This window comes from Pseudorasbora parva, chromosome 15 (assembly GCF_024679245.1).
Source record: "Pseudorasbora parva isolate DD20220531a chromosome 15, ASM2467924v1, whole genome shotgun sequence".
NCBI lineage: Eukaryota > Metazoa > Chordata > Actinopteri > Cypriniformes > Gobionidae > Pseudorasbora > Pseudorasbora parva.
Genome location: NC_090186.1, coordinates 14831894 through 14849992, shown reverse-complemented (window position 1 = coordinate 14849992; position 18099 = coordinate 14831894). Strand labels below are relative to the sequence as shown.

The following is an 18099-nucleotide window of genomic DNA, read 5'->3' as shown; positions in this document are numbered from 1 at the left end:
GGACAATATATTTGGACTGAAATATAGTGCCTAGTGCTGGGGAAAGTTACTTTTAAAAGGAGTATGTTGCTCCCTTAAAAAGTAACTAGTTGCTTACTTTTATGGAAACTAACTTTTTGTTACTTGCTTCTTACTTGTTTGTTGTTTTTTAATAACAGAACAAAAGAAAATGTTACGTTTGTAAAGGCCCTTTCACACCAAAAATTAAATGAGTAATCCTTAGCCTAAAGGAAATGTGAATTCACACCTGTAAAGGGTGCAACTCAAACAACACTTTTAGCAGTGTTGACATTTTCTACTGCAGAAGAATAGGATGCAGGAGGTGAAAATGTAGCACTTATTTCAGTAATAAAAACATTATTTGTTTGTCATTTTTGTTTATTATAAAACAATTAGTATAACCATACTAATAAACAAAAATGACAAACAAATAATGTTTTTATTGCTGACGGAAGTGCTACATTTTCAATTAGATCTTGAGATTAAATAAATAAAGTATGTTGTTAGTATTTAACACATATTTTAATTATTGCAAGTTTAACATAATGATGGCCGAGTTGTGCTTGCATGTTTCTAGTAAACACAGAAACTGGCGAGCAGTGGTCTTTCGAATCAGCTTTGGCCGTGACTCTGGAAGACTTGGAGTTAAGCTTTTCTCTGAGAAAAGAACAAAGAATGGCACAAGTCATTCTTAAGAAGGGAAGATGTGTTCAGAGTTTTTCCGACCGGATACGGCGAAAGTTTAATCTGTCAACTAGCTCTGCTTCACCTTTTGGTTGTAGCGCTATCCAATTGCGTGCAGAGGGAGTTTGAAAGACAACCGTTTATCCCGCCCCTCAGATTGAGCCCTGTCAATGGTGAGTTCCCAGACCAAACATCTTGATGTGGGTCTGGCTTGTCAGGCTAGAACACATCTGCACTTACTCCCAATTTCACTCAACTTGGGGACAGATCTCAGTCAATAGATGGGAAAACAAAGTAACGAGCTTTTGTTTTTAATTTAAGAACAATCGTTTTCTTTACTAGTTACTTGGAGAAGTAATCTGATTACTTTACTTGCGTTACTTTAGTCACCCCAGTACTGATAAAGTGGTGCAACTGTTAGTCCCCCTCTATTGTGTGTCTCTATTTTGCAACAGAGTGTTTGGAGTTCCCCAATCTTCCCCCATTGTGGACACATTTGTGCAGCTCCTATAGTAGCATTTGCTTGGCGGGATGCCATCTGATGCAGGCTCTATAGAGCAGTTCAGATTAATGGACGGTACATATGGCATGTTCACTTTCCCCTCTTTTGCTGTTTTTACAAGACAACCTTTTGCAGCAGAGAAAGAGAGAGAATCCCTGGAACAGTGTTCTGTTTTAGATTTATAATCTTCAGGTGAAGATCTGTTTCAGACAGACGTGCAGAAATTGTTTGTTTTACTGGATTGGCAAAATATGTTCTCACTAGTTGATCTGACTTTAGCTAGTAGGATTTGTGGTGTTAGTTAACTTTAGGAAATTTGTTAAAGAAAATAGTCTACTCAAATGTATATTCTATTGTTATTTATTTATCTACAGAACTTTTCAAAAGTTTGGAAACATTACTATTTTTATGTTTTTGAAAGAAGCCTCCTATGCTCATCAAGCTTGCATTTATTCAATAATTAAATAAAAAAAACTGTAATATTGAGAAATACTGTTACAATACAAAATAATGGGTTTCTATTTTAATGTACTTTAAATTATAATTTATTTCTGCTATGCAAAGCTGAATTTTCATCAGTCATTAGTCCTGTCTTCAGTGTCACATGATCCTTTAGAAATCCTAACGAATCATGTGACCAATTCTAATATTAATAAGAATCATGAAACCCAGGACGTGCCAGTAGATGGTATGCATATGAGGTTTGCCTTGATGTTGAGAGTGGCGTGAGAGCTGTATCTCAGACGTCGGAAAGATATAAATTTCAGGACACATCATCAGTAGTGTACCTTTGAATCAGGTTTTTTTTTTTCTTCGGCTTTTTAACACTAGACACCCTCATCAAAGGTGGCCAGCTAAAGGGTGATCAAACCTGAGCTTGTAATAATAATAAATAAATAAAAAATACATTTTATTTGTAACACACTTTATATTAAACAAAATCTTAGTGCTACAGATTAAAAATGACAACAAAATAAATCAATAAAATAAAATAAATAAAACTGAAAAATTAAGAAGTAACAAATCAAATCAACCAGAAGCTCTTCTAAAAAGGTGGGTTTTAAGACCACGTTTAAAAACATCTACAGTCTGTGGGGTCTGCAAGTGGTCAGGGAGAGCGTTCCACAGACTGTGTGGACTTGTCCTGAGAAGACTAGTCGAAACAGCGGAGAAGCTTGTGTCCTATGCCCTTTCATGAGAGTTGCCTGGTTGCTTTAAATGGCGCAGACCACGGGACTATGCAAGGCAGGGGGCGTCCTCTTCCCTGAGTCAAGCCTAGAGCTGACCGCATACCTTATTCACCCCAGGTTATGACCTTGGTTCTCAAGTGGGGTATAGGGTGGCGGGATTAGTGAGCTGGCCATGTTGTTGCTCTTTAAGCCCAGCAAATGTCCTCCTTAATCCATATCCACTGGCTGCTTCTTTTGGCCGCGTCAGAGACTTATCTAATTGTCTGTCGCAGAGCCTGTCCATGGATGCCAAGTTCTTTCAGCAGTCTGATGGTGGAAGCCGCCACAAAACCTCTGCATCCCACTTCAACCGGATAGACTTTCGCTTTCCATTCTCTTTGTTGAGCTTCTGTTGCCAGTTGTATGTAGCCCAGTTTCTTGCGCTCATAGGCCTCTTTTGTAAAATTCTCCCGAAGGACTGTGAGCTCTATGATGTAAACAGACTTCAGTGAAGGGGACCAGAGTACCAAGTCTGGCCTAAGGGTGGTGGCTGCAATCTCAGGTGAAAAGATTAGTTGCTGGCCAATATCTACTATGTTTCAGTCTCGGCCATGGCTAGCTCTCCAGATTCTGGTTTGGTAGGGGTATGGTTGGGCTTTTTTTGAAGGTTGTGGCCGTGATGGAATTGGTTGCTCTCAGGGGCAAGGAGTTGGTGGTATTAATTTGAGAAATGATTGGATTTGACCAGAATGTATTCATTAAATACTAAGATGGAAAATCTCTGCCGTTCCCAACCCAATCTGTGAGCGATAGTTTTAAATCTATGCATATTTAGTATAGTCCAAATGGCACTGGCTGGAGAGGAGACATCCACGTCCTTGTCAACTAAAATTCCTTCTTTGATTTCCAGCTCCCCTGTTTGCATCTGATTTTGAGCTGTGGTTAGATGGGTGAGCTCCAGGTTTCCAGACCAGGTGCTGATATTAGGGGTTCAGCGGATGTACAGTGAGTAATTGTCATATCATCCTACTCAAGGTCAGCGTTTGACTGCACTGAATCACCCCTGCCAAGCTCAGGCTTCATTACTGCTCATCTCCCATCATCTTATCCATGATTCTCAGCTGGTTATTCAGTTTCCACGAATACCTCCTGGACTGGTCTGTAGAATGGCCTTGTTTTGCTGTTTCAGCCCTGGAAAAAATTGCCTGAATATGCATTTAAATCCTTTTAACAACCTGAAAGTTGCCAAATGATTTTGTCTTTTCAAGGCATGTCAGGCTGTTCTGATGTGTTTAAGTGGGCGTCTGTGCAAATGCACTTGCCTAGAAACATCAATGCCGCTACATCTTAAAATTATGTTTCATTTTAGAGACAGTAAAAGCCTTTTCAAGAGACATAAAAGAAAGTGGAAGAAAGAGAACATAAAATACTGCTATGATCCCCTTTCCGTGGACTTCCCACTGCTTTAAAGACTTGTGCGATAGAGAAGCTCCCTGTGAACAGAACCGACTTCCTCCTGTTTTTCTGTGAAGACTTGATATCTATGAAACTGAGAATCACAGAATAACACCCCCATCACCCATCACCCAAGTAATTTTTCCTTCCCTTGTTTCTGCTGTCCTCCATGGGGTTCAATTCCTTGTACACTATTCAGTTGGTCACTGCCAGAATAAGATACTGGAATCATACTGTTTTGTTCTAGTTTGTCAAGAAAATACTTTTCTAATTGTATAAAGAAATGCTTGGTTAATGTATTTTGCATAAGAGCCATAGCCACATAACTCTGCAGCCCAATACTAGTTGTCCACTTAAAGCGAAGCAGGGTTGGACCTGGTTAGTACCTGGATGGGTGACCTTTTGGGAAAAGGGTTGCTGCTGGAAAAGGTGTTTGTGAGTCTGTGTGCTTACCCTGTGGTCTGTGTGGGCCCTAATGCAGCATCATCCACTTGGATGGCTGCACACTGGTGGTGGTTGAGGGGAGACCCACGATATGAATGTAAAGCACTTTGGGTGTGCAATATTACAAAGTAAAGTGCTATATAGCCTATTTTTTTGTTGCTTTGTATCAGATGGTCCACTTTGCACCTTTTTCTCGCAAAGAGCCTCTTAATTAGATAGGAAGACACTGACTGTTCTTAAATTGAACTACTCCTTTAAATTGATAAAATTCTAAGATTTGATGCCATTATCTTTGCAAACTTTGCCAAATCCAGCAACTGGATCTCCCTTACACATCATGTCTTTGAGATATTCTTGCTATTTTATACAATTTGGATTAGGCAATGCATGAACGGTGTTGTTCGTGGGTGAGATTCTACTTTTGGAGTTTTAGCCTGCAGCTTTTTGGTCCAAATATTAACATTGGGCTACATTACCACCATCTGGTGCTTCTGTCACTGTTTTAAAGAACTCACCGATCACCTTGACAACTGGCCAGTTGGACCTATTACGTTCAGTTAAATTGAATAAAGGCACTGTTCAGTTCAGTTTTACCTTGGTCTGAAATGAATTACATCACAGAAGAAGAACAGGAAATCAGTCATTTAACCTTGTTTTGTTCTCCGAACTGGGTAGCAATTGATTTCATTAAATCTCAGTAGGTGATTTTCTTCATCACAGATTCTGAAGGTGGGGGCTCAAACTCTATTTTGGCAGATTTGTTACACATGGAGCAATTGATTCAGCAGAAGTGATTTCATTGGCATTTCTTGGTTGTTGTTGGTGCTGGAGACACAATGCAGAAAGCATACTTATTTAAGCTGTGTGTGTTGGCCCATATTCTCACATCTGTGTTTGTGTATGTTGCTAAGCTGCTACCTCCACAGGTTGCTGACTCATTAATTCACTGTTTGCTAGTGGGATCTCGTGAGATTGTGGTTGTATTGGTGGCGAGTTTAAGTTGGGTACATTCCTGATGAACATTTGTGATGAATATGTTTGATGGTTACTTTCAATCAGTCCTATCGTGAAATGAGGCAGCTCTTCTCGCATTTACTGACAGCTGACAGGAATTAAGTCTCTCCGCGTGGTTGAATGCATATCAGAGTTTGTTTTTGTTTTAATTGCGCTAACATCTTGTTTGAGACGGATTCTCTTCTGGAAAATGTCTGAACGTTTAGAATAATTACGTAACACACAGTTGCATAATTATGATCGGGAGTTTCCATATATGAATTTCCAAGCGTGGCCATTATGTCGATATTAGACTGTCACAACGGCTTTAATCTTGGAGCTAACATATCGTTTCTTTGATGACAAAACAATCAGAGTTGAGTTTTCATGTTCGTGTCTTAGAGATTTAGCGAGTCTGACTGATGTTCCTCCAATTTTGTTGCTGCCAAATAAACATTATTAAATATTATTTTGAAAGCTTTTCCATTCTCAGACAAAGGATCAACACAATTTTCAGATGATTGCCATCCAAGTCTAAGATAACTCCTGTGTTTAGATTTAGATTAAAGAGTGATGGACATAAGAAAAGATTCATGTTGTTAAGAGCCCCATTACTTCTGCTTTCTAAGGTCACTGGTCATGAGCAATGTTCCCCCCATTTCATGTGTCCCGAGTTGATTTGTTTTTGGCACTGCGAACAGCTCTTTTTCCCCTGTAGTGCTTGGTTTTGATTGTTTCCGTCCAGTTCTCAAATCACAAACCAGCTGTAAAATTATTGTTTTACGTGACTTATTATTTCATTTTTTTCAGGAGCTCTCTAGTTGTGGTTGGAACAAGAAGGAGAAGCACAGTTCAGCACCGAATGCCGTGGCCTTCACACGACGCTTTAACCAGGTAAATCACACATACATTTTTTATTTTGCCCCATTACTTTGATACTAACAATAATAGCGATTAACTAGGTCTGCGCGATTAATCGAAATTACACCGCATTTAGTGTGGCATTTCTATTTTTATGCACTGCTTGTTAGTGAAGCATGGCTCTTTTCACCAGAGTGCGCTCTCGTGCATAAACTCCAAATTTTCCCTGCAGAAGTACAATAACGCACGTCATTCCAGGAAATCCCTATGGGCATCATACCATCGCTGTAGCTTAAACAGAAGATTGAAACGCTTTGATTGATTAAATATGATTAATAAACACAAGACTACGACAATATATGGTATATCTGAGTTTTACTAGCCTTCTCTGGTATTTTCATGATGATAAAGCATATTTATACTTCAATGCTAATCGACATAGCCTTTATCGCTGTATAGAATACTCTATGAAATGTGGCCTTATTCTGTGTAAGAAGCCACATCAGCGTAGCCTGACAAGCCAGACCCACATCAAGATGTTTGGTCTGGAAACTCAACATTGACAGGGCTCAATCCAAAGGGGTGGGATAAACGGTTGTCTTTCAAACTCCCTCTGCACGCGATTGGATAGCGCTACAACCAACCAGAGCAATGAAGGTGAAGCGGTGCTAGTTGACAGATTAAACGTTCGCCCTATCCAGTCAGCAAAACTCAGAACACATCTTCCCTTTTTAAGCATGATTTTAGTGCCGTTCTTTGTTCTTTTCTCAGAGAAAAGCTTAACTTCAAGTCGCGGTCAAAACTGATTCGAAAGCCAGCTTCTGTGTTTACTAGTAGCACGCAAGCGCAACTCTGCCGCCATTATGTTAAGCACCGCCCACAGACTCTATACACGATGTGATTGGCCTGACCAGAGGTTGCTTTTTACAGCTCAGACATGTGTATTGAGAGTTGCTAGACGACACTGGCGGCAGATTAGATTTGCTAGGCTAACATCATCTCACAGAAGCATGCTCAACTGTCATTATAAAGTGAGTTTGTAGTAAAACACAAGTTAAATAAACATGACGAAAGTTTAAATAACACTTTTTTTTCTGACAGTGTCTTAATATGAATAAACGGTAATAAAGTAATTTGTGTAATTCTTTGAGACTGAAATAAAAAAAAATGTTGAAAACAAGGCAAGTGAATAGACTTGTTAGAATTATTAGATGTAAATCTCTTTTTTTGTTATCTTTGTAATATATCGAAAAGCTAAATGCAGAATTACAGTTAAAACATAAATACCCTATTCAAGGGTTTGGGGTTGGTACTTTTTAGTAAATGTTTTTAAGTAAAAAAAAAAAAAAAAAAATTAAAAGAAACTGTAATGTTGTGAAATATTATAATTTAATATAACTGTTTTCTATTTTAAAATATTTTAATTTACTTCAGAAATTAATCTGATATGCGTATTTGCTGCTCAAGAAACATTTCTGATTATTATTATCAATGTTGAAAACCGTTGTGCTGTTTATTATTTTTTGTGGAAACTGATATACATTTTTTTCATAATCCTATAGAAACTATAACAGTATATATTTTTGTAACAATGTAAAACTCATTACTGTTACTTTCGATCAATTTATTGCATCTTTGCTGAATAAAAGTCACATTTATTTTTTATTTAAGTGTTTCTTACTTTAACTAATGTAAGTTATATACTTTTACAACCAAAGTTATGCTCAAGTAGGTGTTTGGTCAGCAGGTTTACTACAGCAGGAAACATATTTATTGCTTCTGTTGCCACGTGCATATTTAGTTTGAAATAAAATTAACGTAAATAAGGTTTCCAAGGACTTTATATGTTCTTATTCAAAGGGATTGGCCAACACAGTGTAGAAAAGGGTTGGTCCTGGTAAGTGTTCAGGTCAAGAGGAGTGGAAGACTCCGTAGTGGTTTAGCTTCATAAGCAGCCATGCTTGTAATGTGCTGGCTGACCATTAGTGCCTGTGTTTGCAAATGAGTATGTTTCTGGCCTAAATCATTTGACTTTATTGCCTTGGATTGACTAGTATGGAAAATTCTTAACAGAATTTGGACTCTATGCTAACACAAAACACTGTGCATAAATGTGATTGTATGTCACATTCACTTTCAGGTGAATAAGACAAGTGAGAAACTGGACTTGCACTGACATTTTGGCGCTAATGTGAGCTGGTAATGGGGATGTTTGAAGAGGTTATCACTGCACTGAGGTTTGAGCAGAGATGTTGGATGTACACCAGGGTTGGGAAACACTGACTTGATCCAGTTGGACTTTGAAGAAATATGTGGCCCCCTCTGAGTGCGTACAAGTTTCTATGCGCAATCATTGCTTCATTATTGGCAGAAGCTGGGGCGACAGTATTGTTCACACTGCCCCAACAGGCACAAGCAAATTCAAGCACTACAGAAATGGTTGAACTCCCATGGGAAAAACAAGATATTCTCCATTCATTTTTTTTAACCAATAAAAATAAAAGATTGCAGCTTCAGTCACAACTTTCTTTTAATTTTATAGTTAATTTGAGAATTAACTTTGTAAGTGTACAATCAGTACACTTCTAGCTTTACAAACTTTCTGAATATGCTAGTGCTCTTTTCTGTCGTTGATAATTACCTCTTTAGTAAACCTATACATAACCAGCAAAAGCAGCACAGCTTGCATCTCATTTATACTCGTTATTAATTTTTTTACAGTCTGTTTTTCACCATGTAAACGAACTGACCAATTACTTTTGAATACGTCCTTACATGACGTGACAGCGCGTGCCGCGCTCATGTTGATAAGAGAGGAAAGTTCATTTTTCTGAGGGGTTAACTTTTAATTTTGTAAGTTATTAAGACAATGTTGGAATAATGACACAGCGTATATTGCCCCAGGCAATTTTTACTTTAACTGCGCCGGACAGAAGAATTTTTTTTTCTGAGATGATTATTACACTTTACAACAAATAAATAGCTTATTATATAATACTGTATTAGTCCTGGTGGCCGTTAAGAGTTGCTATGGCCACAGTTAACACATTCCAGCTGGTGGAGAAAACAGCGTTGACATTTTTGATGCGGCAGACAAACTGCATGTGACAAAATGATTGCGATTGATAGTCATCACATGTAAACACCAGATCGGTTTAGATAACGTCTTATGTAAACAGTCCACTAAATCTTTTAATCGGTACACACAAAAATGATTACTGTCCGTCACTGACTTGGAGGAGCAGTCGCGCGCAGTCCTACATCACCGGACTAATTTGCCTAATCTTCACGGAACTTTAGATCGCGGTGGAAACACAGACAGTTGCAGGTCTGGGGGGGAGATTAGGCAAATTAAGTTCCTGTAAAAAAGTTCCTGGTATAAATTGTTCTGGGTAATTTTGGTGGAAACGGGGCTTTAGTACATTTTTGCTTTTGCATCTTATGGTACTGTCCCAGTGACAGCGATGCACCTTTTTTTTCCTGACATTGTATCCCACCCAGTGTTAGTGGTGACAATGTTATGCCTGATCTGTGAATATGTGAGATTATATTATATATGCATATAGTACATGTATTCAGTGCTAGAGTGGTATATGTGTGTGTTCATATTATACATGTATTCAGTGCTAGAGGGGTGTGTGTGTGTGTGTGTGTGTGTGTTTGTGTGTGTGTGTGTGTGTGTGTGTGTTTGTGTGTGTGTGTGTGTGTGTGTGTGTGTGTGTGTGTGTTTAGTGTGTGTGTGTGTGTGTGTGTTGTTTCTTTCAGTAGTAAGCTGATCATTTGTAGATTTGTCATTGTGTAATTTTTAGCTGATTATGCATACTTTTTATTCATGCAAGTTATGGCTTGACTGTCATTCAGTAGTTAGTCAATTATCAGTAGTTTTGTCATCATTAAAAAAAAAAAAATCACCCTGTGGTGAAAATCAAGCTATTAATGTTGTTTGTATGTCTATGTGGTGTTTATAATATGCTTTAATGTCAACACTATTGCCGAGTATTTTCTCCATAAAACTGTGCAGTGAAACCAAAGACAGTCTCAAAAGCGCAGTTTGAAATTGTTTGTGTTTATTACGTCATAAACTACCTTGTAAACAAACAGGTCAACTTGCGTCCGGTCTTAGCATATCACTAACTATTCTCTGAAGCAGTCTCAAGAGAAGCCAGGTTGTCCCTTTTTCTGTTGATATAAAAAATCGGTTACTTTTAACAGTATATAGCAGTGGACAGTGTACCCTCATTTCTTTTCACTTGAGCAAAAATATTCTTTATACCAGACCTGTACAGCATACATAAACACACACACACAAAAAGTGGTTTCATAATGCAGTTATAACTTTTAACTTTAATGTGCAGTTTCTATTTTATTTAAAGCTACACTGTGTAACTTTTCTTTTTTTACTGAAAACTTTTACTTTTTTACTGTGTAACGTTTATTCTTAGCTAAAAACACTTAGTTCTTTCAAAAATATATGTGCTCATTAATGTATATTTACTTCTTTCAAGTAATAAAGTATTCTCGTAAGTTTATAATATGCCATTGAAAATACATACAGGTGAGGGGTTCGAATGCTGGTCGCCATGTTGCCCCTCCATCCCCTCCAAAATTAAGAATATGAGGAAAGGTGAGGTTATGCATCATTCATTAGCCAAAGAGGGACATACCCGTAAATTCAAGCTTCGCCTTTCGCATTTTATCATTTGATGGCACCGTGTCGAATGTGAAGAGGGGGATTGCCATGTTAATCTTGGACTAAATCGGCCACCGTAGGAGTTAAAACGAAATCAGAAATCAGAGGAACAGAAACTATTATTCACTGGATCATGGTCATATACCTTTTCACCGCTAGATGGGGGAAAATATCACACAGTGTAGCTTTAACCCTTGATGTAACTTAGTAATATATTAAATATATATATTTTTTAAAGCAGGTAATTCAGAAGTCAAAATAAGTCATTTTTAATTTGACAGATTTTTTTTTTTTTTTCTTTTTTTTTTTTTACAATGTTTTTAACTGTACAAATCTTTTTATATATCAAAATTAAATTAAATCAATTTTTATTGGCGGCAGGCAGCATTAAACCATCAAACTTAAATGTTTGTTTAATGCTTATGAATTTCCAGTTATCTATATCAGATTTTTACTTTTTAATGGCAAGGATCCCGAAACAATCTCCTTGTGATTTTAGTTATTTATTAGGATTACAATATAAGATAATTATAACAGCCTATAATATATATATATATATATATATATATATATATATATATATATATATATATATATATATATATATATATATATATATATATATATATATATATATATATATATATATATATATATATATATATAAAGCTTCAATTTGTAAAAAATAAATAAATAACACTGAAGTAATTAAATAGATCTAATAGCTAGGTATGTTCAAGGGAACTCTTTTATAGTTATCTAAACATCTCTAAACCCAAACCACACACACATTTAGGTTGACGTTTTACTAAGGTGTTTTGAGTTTGCACGCTACACTTGTTGTGGGTTGCGTGGGTGTGTAACTGTAAATGTCTCTTTTGTTACCATGCTGTGCCCATCATCCGTTTTTTCCACCACTTAATCAAGTCACTCTTCTTTAAAACACAATGACGCTTTATCTCGCGTCTTTGCATTTCACCTTGCCTCTCATATCGAGCTATCTGGACTGCAAACATTACTCACTGCCGCTTACACGTGACGTAATTCTCCCTATGAAACCTGTAAACCGCATTCACCCGGTTCTAACTCTATAGCCGTTGAACAGAGGACGGCAACTATTTCTCATTTAAAGGTGCACTATGCAGTATTTTTGTAGTTAAATATCCAAAAACCACTAGGCCAGTGTTCTATATTTTGTTCAGTTGAGTACTTACAATATCCCAAATGTTTCCAACTATTTGTAAATTATGAGAAAATTGCTATTTTAACCAAGGACCCGGGACGTGTCAGCATACCGATTGAGGGAGTCGCCTGTCAATCACGTCATATCTGGGTTACCGTCGGTTTTATTCTGCAGAAGCGCATTTCTCTTAGCAGTGTGAACATGTCACAGCAGCGCCGAGCGAGCACACATAGTTATGTCATAACATCATTTTAAACACACTTAAATGTATCTAATATGATAAACAGAGCTGCTTTACCTTATAATCATGACCGAAAAAGCGGAAATAGTGCAGGCGCCTGGTGACTGTGTCCCGCCCGTCATAATAAAAGCTCCGGTGCTCGCGAGCCGTGTGTTTGTATAACAGTCACTCCAGCGGCCATGCACAGCTCCAAAACACTCGGTCCTGCTCTGCTTCATACTACAGTAATGTTAATAACCGCATCCATGAACATGATTTCTGCCCGAGTCCTATTTTCCACCGGCTGTGAGGTGAAGACCACATGTCCCAAGATACCGCACTCAAACTTGCCATCATCAAACTACGCCTTTGTTTTTAATAGACGACCTCTAGTGGACGGAAAGTTGCGTAGTACAATCAAATCGATTTCTCCACTCATTTCGTGTTTGTGTCTGTCATCTGTGCGGCATTTTATTATTTTGTGCGGCTTAGAGGGAACATTGCCAACCACTTGACATAACTAGAAACTATTAGTTAACTACTATTAATAAAGTACAGATAAACAGGCATCTAGAAAATTATAAAACCCCGGCATTAGTCTGACAAACAAACCACCATGCTTAGTAGACTGATGTCGTTTTTAACGTGAAAAATTGTAAAACTGTGCTCGGGTGGGACGAGCACATCCAGAAAGGCTTGGCGATGTACAGTTTCATCCATTCCCGAAACCTGCCTGAAATCCTCATCTGTCATTGCAGACAATGCGCTACACAAACTTCATGTCTGACTTGTCATACAAGTCTAGCTGCCTGGTACAGTAATCTATACTGCAGTAATTTACATGGTTCATCATATTTGGTATATGCTCCTTATTGGTATATATCCTTATTTACAAAGCATGAAAAACAACACACCTGTCATTGCTGTAGTGACAGAAGATTGGTTTCCGTTTTCTGTTCGCCTTCGCCACTAACGTTACAACAGCTGTTATGGGCTGCGGTGTCATTTTTCTGCCATTGTTGTGGCAGGCTTGTGGGGGACTGCTTTTTTTATTTTATTTAATATATCACTAAGTTGCATCTTAGTTGCATGTGTGTGCGCGCCCTTGTTTATATTACATTGTGGGGACCAAATGTCCCCATAAGGATAGTAAAACCTGAGATTACCTACATTGTGGGAACCAGCCAGTGGTCCCCACTTTTCAAAAGGGGTATAAATCATACAGGATGAGTTTTTTTGATGGGTTTAGGGGCTGGGGCAGTGTAGGGGGATACAAAATACGGATTGTGCGGTATAAAAAAGAGTCTCCACAAAGATAGTGAACCAGGTGTGTCTGGTGTCTTGTGTGTGTGTGTGTGTGTCTGGTGTGTGTATGTGTGTGTCTGGTCTGGTGTGTGTGTGTATGCCCCCACTCCAAAAACTTGCAGACAAAGAGTTTTAGCCATTGAATTGGTCTCTCATGCACAAATATGGAATGCATTTATATATGTTCTCAATGTAGGAAATAAAAGAAGCAAACCCACAGACAGACCCTACAGATTACCCACTAACAGATGTTAAAAATTAGGCACATATGGTTATCTTTCAGGGGTATTTGCATAAGGTCTGTTGGCCCTTTTTTGAGCCAGTTCTCTCTGTGCTTTTTTTTGTCGTCACGATTTCCTTAACTTAGATGAAATGAGGGAAGCGTGGTAGTCCACATGACTAGAGACTCAAAATCAGACAAACATAAACCGTTTCCTCCTGGCGTTAAATGCAGGTGCAGGTGTGTGTAAGATGGTGTTTTTGCGCCGTGCTTATGTTTGAGTATAGATGTCTGCAGGACTGTTCTGCCTTTTCTCTTCATTAGTCATTAGATTTAAATCCTTTCCACTGGTTTGAGGCATTCCGGCTTTATACAGAGACGCCGCGATCCAATCTCACAACAACAAACACGGGAACACGCAGCGGGGGAGATGGTGAAACAATGACTTCACTGTGTGTGCGTCCCAGTATCAGACATGTGGGAAGGAACGGAGAAGGGGGGGATCGCGGGAAGGAAGAGCCTGGAAAATCAACAAGAGCCATGGAAATGGGGGGCTGAGGTTGTCAGGGGTTGGAGGAGATCGAGCAGGGTAGAGATGAAGAGGGATGTTCCAGCAATCCATGTCTGCAGTTACATAATGTCTGAACCTTCAAATATAATTTCTCTTCTTGTCTTCGGATCTTTTCTTGTCTTATTCCTTTCACGTCTCATTTAGTCTTGATCTGTCTTTGTTCTCCCTTCAGTCATGTGAATCTTTTCTTTTTTTTCCCCTTTATTTGCTTCTGTTCTCTTCTCATCTCATTCTCTTCTCGTCTTGTCTCAACTTGATTCATATCAAACAGTTTTTCTTTTTGCCTCTTCTCTTTCAGTCTAATCGTCTCACATTCTCTCCTCTCCTCTCCTCTCCTCTCCTCTCCTCTCCTCTCCTCTCCTCTCCTCTCCTCTCCTCTCCTCTCCTCTCCTCTCCTCTCCTCTCCTCTCCTCTCCTCTCCTCTCCTCTCCTCTCCTCTCCTCTCCTCTCCTCTCCTCTCTCTTCTCATCTCAGTTCCTCTCACTCGTGTGTATCTTCTTGTCTCCTCTTAGTCTATTCTCTTGCCTTTTCTCTTCTCGTCTTGTTGCTGTTCTACTATTTTCCAGTCTCATTTCCTCACTCTCTTCTCTTTTTGGTTCTCATTTCTACTCTGCTCGGTGTCCATGTTGTTTTACCTCAGTTCCTCTCATTCTCTCCTCATCTCTTTTTTTCTCCTCTTAGTTTCTTGTTTCACTCCATCTCTGCCTTCATAGTCTTGTTTTTTTCTTCTTCCAGTCTCATTTTCTTTTCTTTGCATCTCCCATTCCCTTCTTGTCTTGTCCAATCTTGTCTCATCTTTTCTCATCTCGATTCTTCTCACTCGCTTGTCTTTTTTCTCATCTCTTCTTAGTCTGTTCTCTTCTTGTCGTCTTGCTTGTCTTCCAGTTTCTTCAAGTTAAGTTGTCTGTTGTCTTATTGTCATCTTGCTTTTATTCAAGTTTCCAGTCTCATCTCCGCTCGTCCTCTTCTCCACATGCTCTTCTCTTATCTCATATGGTCTCTTCTCACCTTAGTTCGTCTCATTCACTTGTCTCTTCTGTCCCTCTTTATCTTGTCTCTGCTCCTTGGCTCTTTTTTCCTCTCTCATTGTCTTCTTGTCCTTTTTCATCTCTTCTCTTCAGTTCTCTTCTCTCATCATCTCAATTCCTCTCGCCTCTATTTTGTCTTGTGTCCTAGTTTCTGGTCTCGTCTATTCTTACATTGTCGCTTTATTCTCATGTCAGTTTCTCTCAATCTCGTCTCATCTTGTCTCCTCTCTTTTTGTCTCATTCTTTTCACTCCCTTTTTATTTTCATCTTGTCCACTTGTTCTCCTCTTGTCTCACCAAGTCTTGTTTCATTGGTTCTCTCCTCATCTTGTCTCTTCTCTTCATGTCTCTTCCCGCTTCAATTCTTTTCTTGTTTTCTTCTTGTCTCTTCTCGTATTTTCACATCTTGCTTTTTCTCGTTCTGTTTGCTACACGGTTTTAAAATTATGTATGAGATAACTACAGAACGATAACATCAAGAGATTAATAGGTCACAAAACTCTTATCTCTTCAAAAGCAGACATTTTGCTGCCAAATTCATATGACCCCTTTGATGCAGTTTCTGCATTTGAGGCAAAACTGGGTTTATATGCACATTTTAGGTGTGACTGTGGTGTAGTGTACAGTATTTGAAAAAAATAATGTCTCATCTATGGCAGTATTGAACAGCTATCAATGCCTCTCTTATGGTTTTGTCTATTGTTAGGTGAGTTTCTGGGTGGTGAGGGAGATTCTTCATGCTCAAACTCTGAAGATCCGAGCAGAAGTGATGAGCCTCTATATCAGAACAGCAAAGGTAAAAACTCTCCATACAGCACATGTGTGCTTCTACTTCAGTGATTGTATTTGTATGTGTAGTTAACCTTCTTTATCTCTTCCTGCAGAAACTGTGTGATATGAATAATCTCCATGCAGTGATGGCGGTAGTATCTGCTTTACAGAGCGCACCCATCTTCAGGCTCTCCAAGACCTGGGCTGTGAGTTATTCAATACGCTCCATATTACATATTTTTATATTTATTGCTAAGGTACCACTTAAAGCTTTCACTTACAATACATTTGTTCATAGTCTATGTTAAAATGCATTTAATATGTTCATAAATACTATAAAAATAAAAATTATAATTTCCTTGTTACATCTAAAAATGTTTGTTATATGTTTTTAATGAATTATACTTTCTTAATGTGTAACAATGAATAAATAAGTATTATAATGTATTATAACTGTGGTTACAATTATTCATAAGTTCATAAAATGCATTAAAGGAAGTGTTTGTAAGATTGTGGCCAAAATTGGTACTGCAATCACTTTCAAATGACTGTAGCACGGTGTATCCCCGCTCCCCCTCCCACTGATTAGAGGTTGCCAGATTGGCTGCAGGATCAGCAGGAGCATTTGTAGCTGCAGCTGTGGTAACTAGAGCGGAACTGGCAACCCGGATGCCGAAACACTACTGACTTTGTGATTGGCCGATAGATGGAGGGTGGAGCTTCAGGCCAAAACACAACATGACAACATCAACATCAGTTGAGGGCTGCAACAACAACTTTTAAATGGCAATATCCTGGCCGGACTACTGTTGTCAGTGATATAAGGATTTGAAATTAACATGATTTCTTAATGTCTAGTGACATATCAGGGCCATTTTATGATTAATTGACATTTAATTAAAATACATAATTAACACTTCTTACATACAGTTCCTTTAAGGTGCATTGCAAGGCATGATGAATGCATTTCTAAATACTTTTTATAATTTCAATATATATAAAGTGTTACCAATGTATTTTAATTATGTGAAAATTGTCAGCTTTTTTTAAATACATCTTTCTCCCCTTAAAATGATCTTGCCTTACATAAACAGTGTCTTGCATCAAGACTTTTTTATTTATTTATATATAATAGTATTTTTTATTTTTTCAAAACATCCTGTGTCTGTTTTTGGGTCAGTTCTTGGTTCATTTGTTGTCATTCTGTCCAACCTAGCTGCTGCATGAGTCTAGATTTCTTTCGATGTCTTTCGAGTTTCCGTGTGTGTTTACAGGTTGTGAAAATATCCAGGCCTCCAACACACACTTTTAGTTATTGATGAGCACTGGAGACTGCTAGCAGATGAATCACTGCAAAACCTTGAGCTGTTGCTTTCCAATACATAGATTGATGAACAACAATAAACTCTGTTTAGTTTTCCCCCTTTTTAGTCTTTACTGGAATTCAACCATGCATTTAAATTCCCAAACATAACACCCCCTCCATTTGAACACGCTCAATAGTAGTGATTTTTTTAATTCCCATATAATTTATTAAAATAGCATAACATGTTGAGTGTTTGAGGGAATATTCTCTCTAAGAAGGGAAATGTTGATGTTAACAATATTCTTATGAGCAAAATGCTTCTGTTTCTTTAAAGATCAGTAGCATGTGCAAATGTTAAAGCTAATACTGAGGTTTCCAAAACACTTGTCTGTTTCTACTATAAAATAGGGCCAACTATCTATAAAACGGACACCTGTTCCTTGGGTTTTTATAGCTTTACAATGTGTTTGCTCACAAATCAATCTGTAGATGAGCATCTGTGCTGCACTTGGGTTGCTAACATTGATTAGCATAGTTAGCATAGTTTTAATTACCAGGTTTTCTTTAGAAAATCCTTCTAAATGTAAATTTAGAGCGCCCACACTTGTAAATGTTACATTTTGGATGTATCGGAATCTGCTGACCAAGCATGTTTTCATAACTGGCAGCAATTGGACATTTGTTTCAATCATGTTTTT

At 38.1% G+C, this 18099-nt stretch overlaps 1 protein-coding gene across 2 annotated transcripts in view; it reads left to right on the top strand.

Annotated features, from left to right (window-relative positions):
- Positions 1–18099, top strand: part of ralgps2 (Ral GEF with PH domain and SH3 binding motif 2) — a 163221-nt gene that overhangs the window by 72105 nt on the left and 73017 nt on the right. For both annotated transcript variants that reach the window (XM_067417208.1, XM_067417207.1), the window contains exons 6-8: positions 6058–6141; positions 16031–16120; positions 16209–16301. In XM_067417208.1, the coding sequence (XP_067273309.1) occupies positions 6058–6141; positions 16031–16120; positions 16209–16301 (267 nt within the window). The remainder of the gene's footprint in view (positions 1–6057; positions 6142–16030; positions 16121–16208; positions 16302–18099) is intronic.